We start from the raw sequence: 16,712 nt of genomic DNA, 5'->3' as shown, positions 1-16,712 counted from the left end.
ATATATTGTCATTCTATATTACCATTCTATATATACCATTATATATTGTCATTCTATATTACCATTATATATTGTCATTATATATTGTCATTTATATATTGTCATTCTATATTACCATTATATATTGTCATTCTATATTACCATTATATATTGTCATTCTATATTACCATTATATATTGTCATTCTATATTGCCATTATATATTGTCATTTATATATTGTCATTCTATACTGCCATTCTATATTGCCATTATATATTGTCATTCTATATTGTAACAGAGTTGACAGTTAAATAGATACAGTAAGATAAAAATGTAATAAATTCAGGTCCCGCTTTAAATTAAGTGCAGCTTTATAAAGCCTACATAAAGCCTTCATAAAGCTTCATAAAGCCTTCATAAAGCCCATGTTTATATAATATTTCTACACAGTGGGTTATGTCACATTTGACATTGGGAATTATGTCACACAGCTATGACACATTTCTGAACCCTTTATAAAGCATGACATATGTTTATAGATGCTTTGTAACACATTTATGTAGTGCCTATGAAGGCATTATGAAGGCTTTATGACGCCATTATAAGCTGAACGTCATTTAAAGCTGGACCTAAATTCAAATACATTTAAAACAATACTCAGTAATCATGTGTGAGCATCATTGTATATTCTAGAAACAGGAGAAAGTTTTCTCTACCTAAAAGGACAACAGGCTAATAGAGAAGATAGAGCCTGGGGAGGAACTGCTGTGTCTCTGAACCTCAGTTAGCTCTAGAGTTGTTATCATCTATTTTCTATCTATGACAGAGAAGCTTGGCCCCCTTCAAACAATATGGGGTGGCAGGTAGGCTAGTGGTTAGCGCGTTGGACCAGTAACCAAAAGGTTGCTGGATTGAATCCCCGATGTCACGTCCTGACCAGTAAAAGAGGTTGTTTGTTATTTTAGTTTGGTCAGGACGTGGCAGGGGTGTGTTTGTTTTGTGTTGTTGGGGTTTTTGGGTAGTGTTCTATGTTTTGTATTTCTATGTTCTATTTTCTATTTTTTCTATGTCTAGTTTATTGTTTTGACCTTCAGTTGGAGGCAGCTGTTCCTTGTTGCCTCTAATTGAAGGTCCTATTTAGTAGGGGTGTTTTCCATGGGGTTTTTGTGGGTAGTTGTTTCCTGTTTTGTGTTCGTGCACCTGACGGGACTGTTTAGTGTCGTTTGTTGTTTTTGTATACGTGTTTCTTTTGTTATCCTTCTTTAATAAAATAAGAAGATGAGTTTACACGTTCCCGCTGCGTTTTGGTCCAATCCCTACGACACCCGTGACACCCGAGCTGACGAGGTAAAAAAATCTGTCTTTCTGCCCCTGAACAAGGCAGTTAACCCACTACTTCCCCGGTAGACTGTCATTGTAAATAAGAATTTGTTCTTAACTGACTTGCCTAGTTAAAATAAAGGTTAAAAAAAAGGTGGTGAGCCCTCTGACCTCAGTAATTATTGGCCATCTCTCAACTGTCTTGCCTAGCAACCATTTCGGGAATCATTAATCAACTGTCAGTTTAGATCCTTCCCAGAATACGAAATGTATTCTAAGGGTTCGCTGGTCTGGTTCCAAGCCGGGTCATAGCACCATCTCTGCTGCAACCTTGGTGTTAAATTATGTGGTAAAAGTTTTGGACAAGGAGAAGCACAGTTCTGTCCTGTTTATTGACCTATGGGAGGCCTTCGAGACAGTTGACCACTCGTTACTGATTGTCTTAAGTCGTCAAGCATCATGTGATTGGCCATTTGTTTTTTACCTGACAGACAGGACACTGTGTATTTTCTGATGGTGTTAAATCAGGTTTCCTTCTTATTACCAAAAGTGTCCCACAGGGGACGATCTTAGGTCCTGTACTTTTTGACTGTTTTTAAACAATATTGGTCTCTGCATTATCTTTTACACACACCTGTATGCAGATGACACTGTTGCTATTGCCCCCAGGGTTAACCAGACTCTTTCAGATGCTACTGTTGCTATTGCCCCCAGGGTTAACCAGACTATTTCAGATGCTACTGTTGCTATTGCCCCCAGGGTTAACCAAACTCTTTCAGATGACACTGTTGCTATTGCCCCCAGGGTTAACCAGACTCTTTCAGATGCTACTGTTGCTATTGCCCCCAGGGTTAACCAGGCTCTTTCAGATGCTACTGTTGCTATTGTCCCCAGGGTTAACCAGACTCTTTCAGATGCTACTGTTGCTATTGCCCCCAGGGTTAACCAGGCTCTTTCAGGTACTACTGTTTCTATTGCCCCCCAGGGTTAACCAGGCTCTTTCAGATGCTACTGTTTCTATTGCCCCCAGGGTTAACCAGACTCTTTCAGATGCTACTGTTGCTATTGCCCCCAGGGTTAACCAGACTCTTTCAGATGACACTGTTGCTATTGCCCCCAGGGTTAACCAGGCTCTTTCAGATGCTACTGTTGCTATTGCCCCCAGGGTTAACCAGGCTCTTTCAGATGCTACTGTTGCTATTGCCCCCAGGGTTAACCAGGCTCTTTCAGATGCTACTGTTTCTATTGTCCCCCAGGGTTAAGCAGACTCTTTCAGATGCTACTGTTGCTATTGCCCCCAGGGTTAACCAGGCTCTTTCAGATGCTACTGTTGCTATTGCCCCCAGGGTTAACCAGACTCTTTCAGATGCTACTGTTGCTATTGCCCCCAGGGTTAACCAGACTCTTTCAGATGACACTGTTGCTATTGCCCCCAGGGTTAACCAGACTATTTCAGATGCTACTGTTGCTATTGTCCCCCAGGGTTAACCAGGCTCCTTGCAGAAAGCAATGGATGGAGGATGTAGCTTTATGGTGTACTCCTGAGACCAGAGACCGATGGGCCCGGTCAAAAGTAGTGCAGTATTAAGGGAATAGGGGTTGTCATTTGGACCACATCCATGTTGTGTGACAGTGTTGTGACTCACCAGGCAGGTCTTGGCATTGTTAACCAGGGCTGTGCGTTTGAAGCTGAGAGCGTTGGAGAACACGGAGACGTCTGCGTCTCCCAGCTCCCTGAAGTAGTCCTTACAGGTGTCCTGAGATACCTTACTGTAGCTGCAGACATCAAATACAATATAACACATTTATATTCATACAATATAAATAAACAAATACATCTGGCTTTATTCAACAGTAACTTCATTAACCCGTTTCATTCATCAGTAACTTTAAATAACCAGTTTTATTCAACACTAACTTAATTAACCAGTTTTATTCAACAGTAACTTAATTTTCCATTTTTTTCATCAGTAACTGAATTAACCAGTTGTATTCATCCGTAACTTAATTAACCAGTTGTATTCATCCGTAACTTAATTAACCAGTTGTATTCATCCGTAACTTTATTAACCAGTTGTATTCATCCGTAACTTAATTAACCAGTTGTATTCATCAGTAACTTAAATAACCAGTTGTATTCATCCGTAACTTAATTAACCAGTTGTATTCATCAGTAACTTAAATAACCAGTTTAATTCATCAGTAAACAGAGAGAGAGATGGAGTGTCCAACAGTATTTGCTTTGATTCATTTATTGATTAGTTGATTGGTTGATTGGTTGATTGGTTGATTGGTTGATGTATTTATTGGTTGATTGGTTGATTGGTTAATGTATTTATTGGTTGATTGGTTGATTGGTTAATGTATTTATTGGTTGATTGGTTGATTGGTTAATGTATTTATTGGTTGATTGGTTGATTGGTTAATGTATTTATTGGTTGATTGGTTGATTGGTTAATGTATTTATTGGTTGATTGGTTGATTGGTTGGTTGGTGGTTGATTGGTTAATTGGTTGGTTGGTGGTTGATTGGTTAATTGATTGGTTGGTGGTTGATTGGTTAATTGGTTGGTTGGTGGTTGATTGGTTAATTGATTGGTTGGTGGTTGATTGGTTAATTGATTGGTTGATTGGTTGATTGATTTATTGATTTCTTGATTGATTGGTTAATTGGTTAATTGGTTAATTCATTTATTGGTTGGTTGGTTGGTTGGTTGATGGTTAAGTGATTGGTTGATTGGTTAATTGGTTGGTTGGTTGGTTGGTGGTTGATTGATTGGTTGATTGATTGGTTAATTTATTTATTGGTTGGTTGATGGTTGATTGATTGGTTGATTGGTTGATTGGTTGGTTGGTGGTTGATTGGTTAATTGGTTGGTTGGTGGTTGATTGGTTAATTGATTGGTTGATTGGTTAATGTATTTATTGGTTGGTTGATGGTTGGTTGATTGGTTAATTGGTTGGTTGGTGGTTGATTGGTTAATTGATTGGTTGGTGGTTGATTGGTTAATTGATTGGTTGATTGGTTCATTTATTTATTGATTTATTGATTGATTGGTTAATTGGTTAATTGGTTAATTCATTTATTGGTTGGTTGGTTGGTTGATGGTTAAGTGATTGGTTGATTGGTTAATTGGTTGGTTGGTTGGTTGGTGGTTGATTGATTGGTTGATTGATTGGTTAATTTATTTATTGGTTGGTTGATGGTTGATTGATTGGTTGATTGGTTGATTGAATGTATGACATGCGGTACTCACTCGTAGTAAAGCAGCATGTCAGGAGGGTATAGGTTGTAGCTGGTGACATCTGACCCTTCCTTGATGTAGTTGTACATGCAGGTCAACTGTGGGTCACACAAACATATAATCATATTATTATTATGATTATTTAACAAATTAATAATTAATAATCCCTTGAATGCTGACTTCTCAAACAACTGTTGGAATCCAACAATACCGACCTCAGCAACAACAACAACAGCTGGTATTAAGCTTGGTGATGAGAGGCTGACCTGAGTCTCTTTGAGTAGGACAACAACAACAATAACAATAACAACAACGAAAACAACAACAGCTGGTATCTGACCTGAGTCTCTCTCAGTGCGACCCTGTTGTTGCCCTTCCTCCTGCAGGCCTTGACCAGGTTCTTGATCTTGGTTGTGGTCATACTGGCCACTCTGGTGCAGGTGAAGCCCTGGAGCACGCTGGATGACATACTGGGGACACACACATATACACGCACACACACGCACGCACGCACATGCACACACAATAATTAAAATAAATACCCATTAAACTGAGAGAAATTGAACAGAGACCACACACAATCAACACGCCCATATGACACTTCCTGGTTTTACAGTGCATTCTGAAAGTATTCAGACCCCTTGACTTTTTCCACATTTTGTTACGTTACAGCCTTATTCTAAAATGGATTAAATAATTAAAACATTTTTTTTTATCTACACACAATACCCCATAATGACAAAGCAAAAGCAGGTTTTTAGACATTTTTGTAAATGTATTACAAATACAAAACAGAAATACCTATTTACATAAGTATTCAGTCCCTTTGCTATGAGACTCGACACTGAGCTCAGGTGCATCCTGTCCATTTATCCCTTTATCATCCTTGAAATGTTTCTACAACTTGATTGGAGTCCACCTGTGGTATATTTAATTGATTGAACATGATTTGGGAAGGCACACACCTGTCTGTATAAGGTTCCAGTAGACAGTGCATGTCAGAGCAAAAACCAAGCCATGAGATTGAAGAAATTGTCCGTAGAGCTCCGAGACAGGATTGTGTCGAGGCACAGATCTGGAGAAAGGTACCAAAACATTTCTGCAGCATTGTGGGTCCCCAAGAACCCAGTGGCCTCCATCATTTTTATATGGAAGAAGTTTTGAACCACCAAGACTCTTCCAAGAGCTGGCTGCCTGGCCAAACTGAGCAATTGGGGGAGAATGGCCTTGGTCAAGGAGGTGACCAAGAACCCGATGGTCACTCTGACAGAGCTCCAGAGTTCCTCTGTGGAGATGGGAGAACCTTCCAGAAGGAAAACCATTTCTGTAGCACTCCACCAATCAGGACTTTATGGCAGAGTGGCCAGACAGAACCCACTAATCAGTAAAAGGCACATGTCAGCCCGCTTGGAGTTTGCCAAAAGGTACCTAAAGGACTCTCAGACCATGAGAAACAAGCAAAGTACAGAGAGATCTTTGATGAAAACCTGCTCCAGAGCGCTCAGGACCTCAGATTGGGGCGAGGGTTCACCTTCCAACAGGACAACGACCCTAAGCACACAGCCAAGACAACGCAGGAGTGGCTTTGGGACAAGTCTCTGAATGTCCTTGAGTGGCCCAGCCAGAGCCCGGACTTGAACCCGATCTAACATCTCTGGAGACCTGAAAATAGCTGGAAAGCGACGCTCCCCATCCAACCTGACAGAGCTTTAGAGGATCTGCAGAGAAGAATGGGAGAAACTCCCCAAATACAGGTGTGCCAAGATTGTAGCGTCATACCCAAGAAGACTCGAGGCTGTCATCGATGTCAAAGGGGGTTCAACAAAGTACTGAGTAAAGGGTCTGAATACTTAAATACTTTCCGAATGCACTGTATATATATACTGTACATCACAATGTGCAGATGTTTCCAGACTCACTTGTCGGAGTTGTCAATTCCTAGAGCCACTGTGTCAAAGAACAACACAGCCTGAAAATAAAAGAACAGTATTATAGTTTCTTAAATTCACTGTGTATGTTCACTGTGTATGTTCACTGTGTATGTTCACTGTGTATGTTCACTGTGTGTGTTCACTGTGTGTGTGTGTGTGTGTGTGTTCACTGTGTGTGTTCACGTGTGTGTGTGTGTGTGTGTGTGTGTGTGTGGGTTCATATTGTGTGTGTGTTCACAGTGTGAGTTTGTTCACTGTGTGTGTGTGTTCATATTGTGTGTGTGTTCACTGTGTGTGTGTGTGTGTGTGTGTGTGTGTGTGTGTGTGTGTGTGTGTGTGTGTGTGTGTGTGTTCACAGTGTGAGTTTGTTCATTGTGTGTGTGTGTTCATATTGTGTGTGTGTGTTCACTGTGTGTGTGTGTGTGTGTGTGTGTTTTGTGTGTGTTCACTGTGTGTGTGTTCACTTGTGTGTGTGTTCACTGTGTGTGTGTGTTCACTGTGTGTGTGTGTTCACTGTGTGTGTGTGTGTTCACTGTGTGTGTGTGTGTTCACTGTGTGTGTGTTCACTGTGTGTGTGTGTTCACTGTGTGTGTGTGTGTGTTCACTGTGTGTGTGTGTTCATATTGTGTGTGTGTGTGTGTGTTTTCTGGGTTTCAGTGTGTGTGTGTTCACTGTGTGTGTGTGTGTGTATGTTCACTGTGTGTGTGTGTGTGTGTGTGTGTGTGTGTGTGTGTGTGTGTGTCAGAGTGTGTGTGTTCACTGTGTGTGTGTGTGTGTGTGTGTCAGAGTGTGTGTGTTCACTGTGTGTGTGTGTTTTCTGGGTGTGTCAGAGTGTGTGTGTTCACAGTGTGTGTGTGTGTGTTTTCTGGGTGTGTCAGTGTGTGTGTGTTCACAGTGTGTGTGTGTGTTTTCTGGGTGTGTCAGTGTGTGTGTGTGTGTGTGTGTGGGTGTGTCAGTGTGTGTGTGTGTGTTTTCTGGGTGTGTCAGGTGTGTGTGTGTGTGTTTTCTGGGTGTGTCAGTGTGTGTGTGTGTGTGTTTTCTGGGTGTGTCAGTGTGTGTGTGTGTGTTTTCTGGGTGTGTCAGTGTGTGTGTGTGTGTGTGTTTTCTGGGTGTGTCAGTGTGTGTGTGTGTGTGTGTGTGTTTTCTGGGTGTGTCAGTGTGTGTGTGTGTGTGTGTGTGTTTTCTGGGTGTGTCAGTGTGTGTGTGTGTGTGTGTGTGTGTTTTCTGGGTGTGTCAGTGTGTGTGTGTGTGTGTGTGTTTTTCTGGGTGTGTCAGTGTGTGTGTGTGTGTTTTCTGGGTGTGTCAGTGTGTGTGTGTGTGTGTGTTTTTCTGGGTGTGTCAGTGTGTGTGTGTGTTTTCTGGGTGTGTCAGTGTGTGTGTGTGTTTTCTGGGTGTGTCAGTGTGTGTGTGTGTGTTTTCTGGGTGTGTCAGTGTGTGTGTGTGTGTGTGTGTGTGTGTGTGTGTGTGTGTGTGTGTGTTTTCTGGGTGTGTCAGTGTGTGTCAGTGTGTGTGTGTGTGTGTGTGTGTGTTTTCTGGGTGTGTCAGTGTGTGTGTGTGTTTTCTGGGTGTGTCAGTGTGTGTGTGTGTGTTTTCTGGGTGTGTCAGTGTGTGTGTGTGTGTTTTCTGGGTGTGTCAGTGTGTGTGTGTGTGTTTTTTCTGGGTGTGTCAGTGTGTGTGTGTGTGTGTGTGCTCCCTGTCACCTGTTCGTGTCTCCATGTCTTCCGGTTAAGTTTCTCTACACTGCTCTGAGAGAAGCCCTGCAGCAGGGACCTGGGGATCTCAGTAGCCATGCTGTCTGGGACGTTCTGGAGAATACTGTCTGGGTTAGGGTTCACTGTGATCAGCTGTGTGGGGAGAATAGACACCATATTAATCAATCAGTCAACTGCATGGGGAAATTAGACACCATATTAATCAATCAGTCAACTGCATGGAGAAATTAGACACCATATTAATCAATCAGTCAACTGTATGGAGAAATTAGACACCATATTAATCAATCAGTCAACTGCATGGGGAGAATAGACACCATATTAATTAATCAGTCAACTGCATGGGGAGAATAGACACCATATTAATCAATCAGTCAACTGTATGGAGAAATTAGACACCATATTAATCAATCAGTCAACTGTATGGAGAAATTAGACACCATATTAATCAATCAGTCAACTGCATAGGGAGAATAGACACCATATTAATCAATCAGTCAACTGCATAGGGAGAATAGACACCATATTAATTAATCAGTCAACTGCATGGGGAGAATAGACACCATATTAATCAATCAGTCAACTGCATGGGGAGAATAGACATATTAATCAATCAGTTTGTCGGTCGGTCAGTCAAACATCCATCCTTTTATCCATCCATATTACAAGCATTCAGCTAAGAAATGTTTATCACTGCTATAGAATTAACTGGAAATACTCAACAGTTCTCATAGTAGGAACCAAAAGGTTAAGTGAGGAAGACTTTAACTGCGACACCGTACCTGAGTGACGAAAGTCTGGATTAAGATTGTCGGGGCGGTCTGCATGTATGTTATGAATGTGGGATTCTGGGACGCGTAGAGGAGTTCTGTGCCGCTGATGCTGCCTAAGGTTGCCGAGGGAACACCGGTCACCAGGGAACCCAGCGCTGTCAAGGTGGATGCGTTGTTGATCTGACAGGAAGAAGAGATGAAAACGACAACACGGATAAGTATGTGAAACAAAGGAAGGAAGGAAATGTAATCTGATAAAAAGGAAGTAAATGGTGAATGACTACAAAATAATGATTAAAAGTACACATTTTATGATATTATCAAAATACAGCACAACCTGCTGTGGCGGTACTAGGTGATAAACTAACTACCAGCAACAACAACCAGTACTAGGAGATTAACTAACTACCACAACAACAACCAGTACTAGGTGATAAACTAACTACCACAACAACAACCAGTACTAGGTGATTAACTAACTACCACAACAACAACCAGTACTAGGTGATTAACTAACTACCACAACAACAACCAGTACTAGGTGATAAACTAACTACCACAACAACAACCAGTACTAGGTGATAAACTAACTACCACAACAACAACCAGTACTAGGTGATTAACTAACTACCACAACAACAACCAGTACTAGGTGATAAACTAACTACCAGCAACAACAACCAGTACTAGGTGATAAACTAACTACCAGCAACAACAACCAGTACTAGGTGATTAACTAACTACCATAACAATAACCAGTACTAGGTGATAAACTAACTGCCACAACAACAACCAGTACTAGGTGATAAACTAACTACCACAACAATAACCAGTACTAGGTGATAAACTAATTACCACAACAACAACCAGTACTAGGTGATTAACTAACTACCAACAACAACAACCGGTACTAGGTGATTAACTAACTACCACAACAACAACAACCAGTACAAGGTGATTAACTAACTACCAACAACAACAACCAGTACTAGGTGATTAACTAACTACCACAACAACAACAACAACCAGTACAAGGTGATTAACTAACTACCAACAACAACAACCAGTACTAGGTGATTAACTAACTACCACAACAACAACCAGTACTAGGTGATTAACTAACTACCACAACAACAACCAGTACTAGGTGATTAACTAACTACCACAACAACAACCAGTACTAGGTGATTAACTAACTACCACAACAACAACCAGTACTAGGTGATTAACTAACTACCACAACAACAACCAGTACTAGGAGATTAACTAATTACCACAACAACAACCAGTACTAGGTGATTAACTAACTACCAGCAACAACAACCAGTACTAGGTGATTAACTAACTACCAGCAACAACAACAACAACCAGTACAAGGTGATTAACTAACTACCAACAACAACAACCAGTACTAGGTGATTAACTAACTACCACAACAACAACCAGTACTAGGTGATTAACTAACTACCACAACAACAGCCAGTACTAGGTGATTAACTAACTACCACAACAACAACCAGTACTAGGTGATTAACTAACTACCACAACAACAACCAGTACTAGGTGATTAACTAACTACCACAACAACAACCAGTACTAGGTGATTAACTAACTACCACAACAACAACCAGTACTAGGTGATTAACTAACTACCACAACAACAACCAGTACTAGGTGAATAACTAACTACCAGCAACAACAACCAGTACTAGGTGCTTAACTAACTACCACAACAACAACCAGTACTAGGTGATTAACTACCACTAGCTAGTTTACCTACGGGTCTCCTGAGTCTGACGTCTGAGTGGCAGTATGAGTGAAAACCAGAAAACGACAGGAAAGTGAGAAAGAGAAGATTCAAAGACAAACGGGTGAAGAAAGTGTTTATCTGAGAGCCTGTGGCTTTATCTTTTTATCTTTGTGACTTTTTAAAATACGTTTTGGGAAGAAAAAAACAACAACCACCAACAACTAGGTTACCTTCACGGTCCCTGACAGCATCAGTGATTGGATGATGGCCATGGCCTGGCCCTGGTTCCAGCCAATCACAGTGCTCAGAATGCTGAAGGAGGCCCACAGAACGCTGGCGGGTGCCATGGTGATCTGACCCTCAGACAAACCTGTACTCTCTCTGCCGAGGGCAGCGATGGTGTTGCTGTTTATGTTATCTCCCATGTTAGCTGCTAGAGCTGCAGACACCTACAGAGAACACACAGCGAGGGTTACTGTACAGTTTGTTACTGTGTCTGTGTCTGTGTGTGTGTGTGTGTGTGTCTGTCTGTCTGTCTGTCTGTCTGTCTGTCTGTCTGTCTGTCTGTCTGTCTGTCTGTCTGTCTGTCTGTCTGTCTGTCTGTCTGTCTGTCTGTCTGTCTGTCTGTCTGTCTGTCTGTCTGTCTGTCTGTCTGTCTGTCTGTCTGTCTGTCTGTCTGTCTCTGTGTGTGTTACCTGTGGGTCCAGGTTTGTACACAGTGTAGTCAGGTTGTGTAGAAGGATCATGCTCTGCTCAGCGTCCAGCTGTCTGAAGGCCGGCCCTGGGGCCACACATCGAAACAACAGAGGAAGACTGGAGTGAGAGAGAAAGAGAGAGAGAGAGAGGGGGGGTGGAGAAAGAGAATAGGTAATATTATGTAGGATTGTAGGGTTGACATATGTTTTTTTTAACAAGTTTGTTTCAGGGAGAGAGAGAGAGAGAGAGAGAGAGAGAGAGAGAGAGAGAATGAAATAGAGAGAGAAAGAGAAAGAGAGAGAAAAAGAAATAGAGAGAAAGAGAGAGAGAGAAATAGAGTGAGTGTGTGAATGAGTGAGTGAATGAGTGTATGAGTGTGTGAGCAAGACAGACAGACACACTCACAGACAGACCCAGGCAGACAGACAGGAGAGAGACACAGAGAGCGAGAGAGAGAGAGAGAGAGAGCGAGAGAGCGAGAGAGAGAGAGAGCGAGAGAGCGAGAGAGAGAGAGAGAGAGAGAGAGAGAGAGAGAGAGAGAGAGAGAGAGAGAGAGAGAGAGAGAGAGAGAGAGACACAGACAGACAGACAGACAGACAGACAGACAGACAGACAGACAGACAGACAGACAGACAGACAGACAGACAGACAGACAGACTGACAGACAGACTGACTGACTGACTGACTGACTGACTGACTGACTGACTGACTGACTGACTGACTGACTGACTGACTGACTGACTGACTGACTGACTGACTCACAACAGAGGGTTGAAGTTGCTGTCCTGTAGGTAGACCAGTGATGTGTAGTAGTCAGTGAGGTTCTGGGGCAGGCTAGTGTAGTTCAGTAGACCTATGTTCACCAGGTTCACTGTGAACACCTGCAACACCTGGGAGGAGGAAGAGGAGGAGGAAGAGAAGGAGGAGGAAGATGAGGAGGAAGAGGGGGAGGAAGGGGAAGAAGAGGAGGAAGAAAAGGGGGAGGAGGAAGATGAGGTGGAGGAGGGGAAGAAGATGAGGGGGAGGGGGAGGAGGAAGATGAGGAGGTGGAGGGAGGGGAAGAAGAGGGGGAGGAGGGGGGAGGAGGAGGAGGAGGTGGAGGAGGAGGAAGATGAGGTGGAGGAAGGGGAAGAAGAGGGGGAGGAGGGAGAGGAGGAGGAGGAGGAAGGGGAGGAAGAGGAGGAAGAGGAGGAGGAGGTGAGGAAGGTGAGCAGGAGGATGAGGAAGAGGAGGAGGAGGAAGTGGAGGAGGAGGAGGTGGAGGAAGGGGAAGAAGAGGAGAGGAAAAAGGGGGAGGAGGAGGAGGAGGAAGATGAGGAGGAGGAGGTGGAGGAAGGGGAAGAAGAGGAGGAGGAAGATGAGGAGGAGGAGGTGGAGGAAGGGGAAGAAGAGGAGGAGGATGAGGAGGTGGAGGAAGGGGAAGAAGAGGAGGAAGAGGAGGAGGAGGAGGAAGAAGGTGAGGAGGAGGAGGTGGATGACGGGGAAGAAGGAGAGGAGGAAGATGAGGAGGTGGAGGAAGGGGAAGAAGAGGAGGAGGAAGAGGAGGAGGAGGAGGAAGGGGAGGAGGAAGAGGAGGAGGAGGGAGACAACACACACAGGGATTAATAACAAGCCATCCATTCCAGGTTTGTGCCAGTTTGAATTGAAAGCAGTCAATTCAGGAAGTAAACTCAATTAGCAATTTGATAATTGGAAATTCATCCTCTTCAATGATGCTCAAGTAGAAGCTGTGTGTGTGTGTGTGTGTGTGTGTGTGTGTGTGTGTGTGTGTGTGTGTGTGTGTGTGTGTGTGTGTGTGTGTGTGTGTGTGTGTGTGTGTGTGTGTGTGTGTGTGTGTGTGTGTGTGTGTGTGTGTGTGTCTATACACCACAGTACAGTACCTGTGCTGATCCGAAGGTGTTGAGGTCTTCCAAGGTAAGATAAGTGATGAAGAGTCCGATGTTCTCAGCAAACCAGGCAGTTGAGCTGAGCTCTGGATCACTGGCATTGTAACACTTAGGAGCCGAGGCTGGAGACAGCATAACAAAGCATGTTGCCGTCACAGACAATTGGTAAAGCAATGTTATGACAGGTGATTGACCAGCTGTATCATTCTCTCAGTATTACCAATATAAAGTTCCCCAAACAATGACATCATAGTGAGAATTAAAGCGGCCACGTTATCATTACGTACGTCACTGGGGCCGAGCTTCCTGCCATCCAGGACCTCTATACCAAAGGAAGGCCCTAAAAATTGTCAAAGACTCCAGCCACCCTAGTCATAGGTCTAGTCTAGGTCCAAGAGGCTTCTAAACAGCTTCTTCCAATTTGTAAGTCGCTCTGGATAAGAGCGTCTGCTAAATGACTTAAATGTAAATGTAAATGTACCCCCAAGACATTAGACTCCTGAACAGCTAATCAAATAGCCACCCAGAATATTTGCATTGCCCCCCCCCCGTCCCCCTCTTTTACGCCGCTGCAACTCTCTGTTATTATCTTTGCATAGTAACTTTAATACCTCATCCTACATGTACATATTACCTCAATTACCTCGACACCGGTTCCCCCGCACATTGACTCTGTACAGTTACCCCCCTGTATATAGTCTAGCTATTGTTATTTAACTTCTGCTCTTTAATTACTTGTTCCTTTTATTTCTAATTCTTATTCGCATTTTTTAAACTGCATTGTTGGTTAGGCGCTTGTAAGTAAGCATTTCACTGTAAGGTCTACACCTGTTGTATTCAGCACATGTGATTAATACGATTTGATTTGATTTAATCATGGAACATTAAGAGCCAACATGGAGGACAGTTACATAAACTCCATAGACATATCTATGGCTCTGATGGAAACTGGCAGGCCTGTGGCACAAAATGGCTGACCTGAGGTGAGATACGTCTTGATGGTCTCCCTGTACACATCTCTCTCCACAAAGTCTGCAGCGCTGTAGTTATAACTCCCCAGAATTGAGATGCTAAAAAAGCCCAACAACAAAAACAACAACATCACATTCATTACAACAGATCAAGTCAAACATAGACATTGTGGAAAAATATGGCAAAACAGAATATAGAACATTGAGACAAGACGGTATAAAAAGACAGAATGAGTAACACAGCCAGTAAGAAACTCTTCTACAAGAGTTCCACCAACACTAAGCCCTTGTTAGTGGCTGTTCCCGTGGTAACAAGTCGCAGTAAGACGTCGTAACAGGTGGAAGCCGCGGCCCTCTGCACATCTGCAAATCCCAGCCTGCAGCCTGCACGGGACTGAATTCCGGTCCCACCAGTCTTCTGTCTGACGTTCAGCTGGTTTCTGTCTATCCCTTTCAATAAAATTGGAAACAAATATGTACTAATATATTTTTGGGAAAATCCCTTACAGTTTCTGGAAGGCCAGACAAGGGGCGGTCTTGACAGCGGCGGAGGTCACCAGGCTCCTGGTGAGGAAGGGCAGGTAGTTCTTCAGCCTCAGGTCAAACCAGGCGTTGACCTCTGACCTCTGACTGCTGCTGAGAGCCTGGGGCCAGACACACGGCAGTGTGGGACGCCTCACTGACTCAGGGATACTCTCCTGGGGGGGCACAGGCCAGTTGCTTAGATATGAATAAAGTTTAGAGGAAACGTGGGTGTGTTCTAGTGGCAGATTCCTCTTGGATTCTGCCTTTCTGGTGAATGGATGGCATAGGAGACAAGTGGTGTGTAGTGGGTGTTTCACACAGGTAACACAGTAATTGTGTGTGTGTGTGTGTGTGTGTGTGTGTGTGTGTGTGTGTGTGTGTGTGTGTGTGTGTGTGTGTGTGTGTGTGTGTGTGTGTGTGTGTGTGTGTGTGTGTGTGTGTACGTACAGTCCCCAGGAACAGTGGGGTCTTGGCGTAGTTGCTGTAGAGTTGGCAGAGCTTTGTGTCGTCGTCGACAACGTTGGGGCGGCGCAGGAAACGACCCAGGTCAGAGACAGGCAGAGAGTTCACCAGCTAGAGAGAGAGAGAGAGATGAGGAAACACACACACCTTCATCATCATCCTTATCTATGTCCTCTTAAAGCCTTGTCTCAAACACACACACCAGTGGAGGCTGCTGAGGGGAGGACGGCTCTTGATAATGTCTGGAACGGAGCAAATGGAATGGAATCTAACACATGGAAACCTTGGAAACCATGTGTTTAATGTATTTGAGACCATTCTACCAATTCTGCTCCAGCCATTACCATGAACCCGTCCTCCCCAATTAAGGTGCCACCAACCTCCTGTGACACACACACACACACACACACACACACACACACACACACACACACACACACACACACACACACACACACACACACACACACACACACACCCCTCACCTGTTCCATCTGGCTATGGGGTATGAGGGAGAGGAAGGTGGTCAGGTTGGGGAAGCCGAAACTCAGGAAGGAACTCTCCAGGTAACCATAGAAACTGTGGTTGTAGTTTGCGCCATAGCAACGGAGTGGGGAGGAGCCTGGGAGGGGGGCAGGGACAGGACTGTAAATCAAATATCCTTAACAGGAAATTCTGTGGTCAAAACTCAATATGACAAACTGACAACAAATACGATCATAAGTTGTTTGAGTAATGAGGTTTTGTATCACGATATAAAAATAGGAAAAACCAAGTGTTAAGCTTTGGTGTTACAGCAAGACAAGTTTCATAGTATGCTCCAGTATTTATAGTTTCATAGTATGCTGTATTATTTATAGTTTCATAGTATGCTGTAGTATTTACAGTTTCATAGTATGCTGCAGTATTTATAGTTGCATAGTATGCTCCAGTATTTATAGTTTCATAGTATGCTCCAGTATTTATAGTTTCATAGTATGCTGTAGTATTTATAGTTTCATAGTATGCTGTAGTATTTACAGTTTCATAGTATGCTCCAGTATTTATAGTTTCATAGTATGCTGTAGCATTTATAGTTTCATAGTATGCTGTAGTATTTACAGTTTCATAGTATGCTCCAGTATTTATAGTTTCATAGTATGCTCCAGTATTTATAGTTTCATAGTATGCTGTGGTATTTATAGTTGCATAGTATGCTCCAGTATTTACAGTTTCATAGTATGCTCCAGTATTTATAGTTTCATAGTATGCTGTGGTATTCACAGTTTCATAGTATGCTCCAGTATTTATAGTTTCATAGTATGCTGTAGTATTTATAGTTTCATAGTATGCTGTAGTATTTATAGTTTCATAGTATGCTGTGGTATTTACAGTTTCATAGTATGCTGCGGTATTTATAGTTTCATAGTATGCTGTAGTATTTATAGTTTCATAGTATGCTGCGGTATTTATAGTTTCATAGTA

The 16,712-nt window shown here is 42.9% G+C and overlaps 1 protein-coding gene across 1 annotated transcript in view; it reads right to left on the bottom strand.

The window, feature by feature from the left end:
• LOC106597798 (uncharacterized) overlaps nt 1–16,712 on the bottom strand; it is a 62,420-nt gene that overhangs the window by 19,229 nt on the left and 26,479 nt on the right. Inside the window, exons 51-64 of the mRNA XM_045690628.1 lie at nt 15,734–15,870; nt 15,234–15,359; nt 14,769–14,959; nt 14,269–14,360; nt 13,285–13,412; nt 12,168–12,295; nt 11,405–11,522; nt 10,940–11,158; nt 8,969–9,139; nt 8,175–8,318; nt 6,463–6,512; nt 4,884–5,013; nt 4,556–4,641; nt 2,946–3,075 (exon numbers count right to left, since the gene is read on the bottom strand). Coding sequence (XP_045546584.1) covers nt 2,946–3,075; nt 4,556–4,641; nt 4,884–5,013; nt 6,463–6,512; nt 8,175–8,318; nt 8,969–9,139; nt 10,940–11,158; nt 11,405–11,522; nt 12,168–12,295; nt 13,285–13,412; nt 14,269–14,360; nt 14,769–14,959; nt 15,234–15,359; nt 15,734–15,870 — 1,850 coding nt within the window. The remainder of the gene's footprint in view (nt 1–2,945; nt 3,076–4,555; nt 4,642–4,883; nt 5,014–6,462; nt 6,513–8,174; nt 8,319–8,968; nt 9,140–10,939; nt 11,159–11,404; nt 11,523–12,167; nt 12,296–13,284; nt 13,413–14,268; nt 14,361–14,768; nt 14,960–15,233; nt 15,360–15,733; nt 15,871–16,712) is intronic.

This window comes from Salmo salar, chromosome ssa12 (genome assembly GCF_905237065.1).
Source record: "Salmo salar chromosome ssa12, Ssal_v3.1, whole genome shotgun sequence".
NCBI lineage: Eukaryota > Metazoa > Chordata > Actinopteri > Salmoniformes > Salmonidae > Salmo > Salmo salar.
Note: the sequence above shows the minus strand (reverse complement) of the source record. Positions and strands in the feature narration are given on the sequence as shown.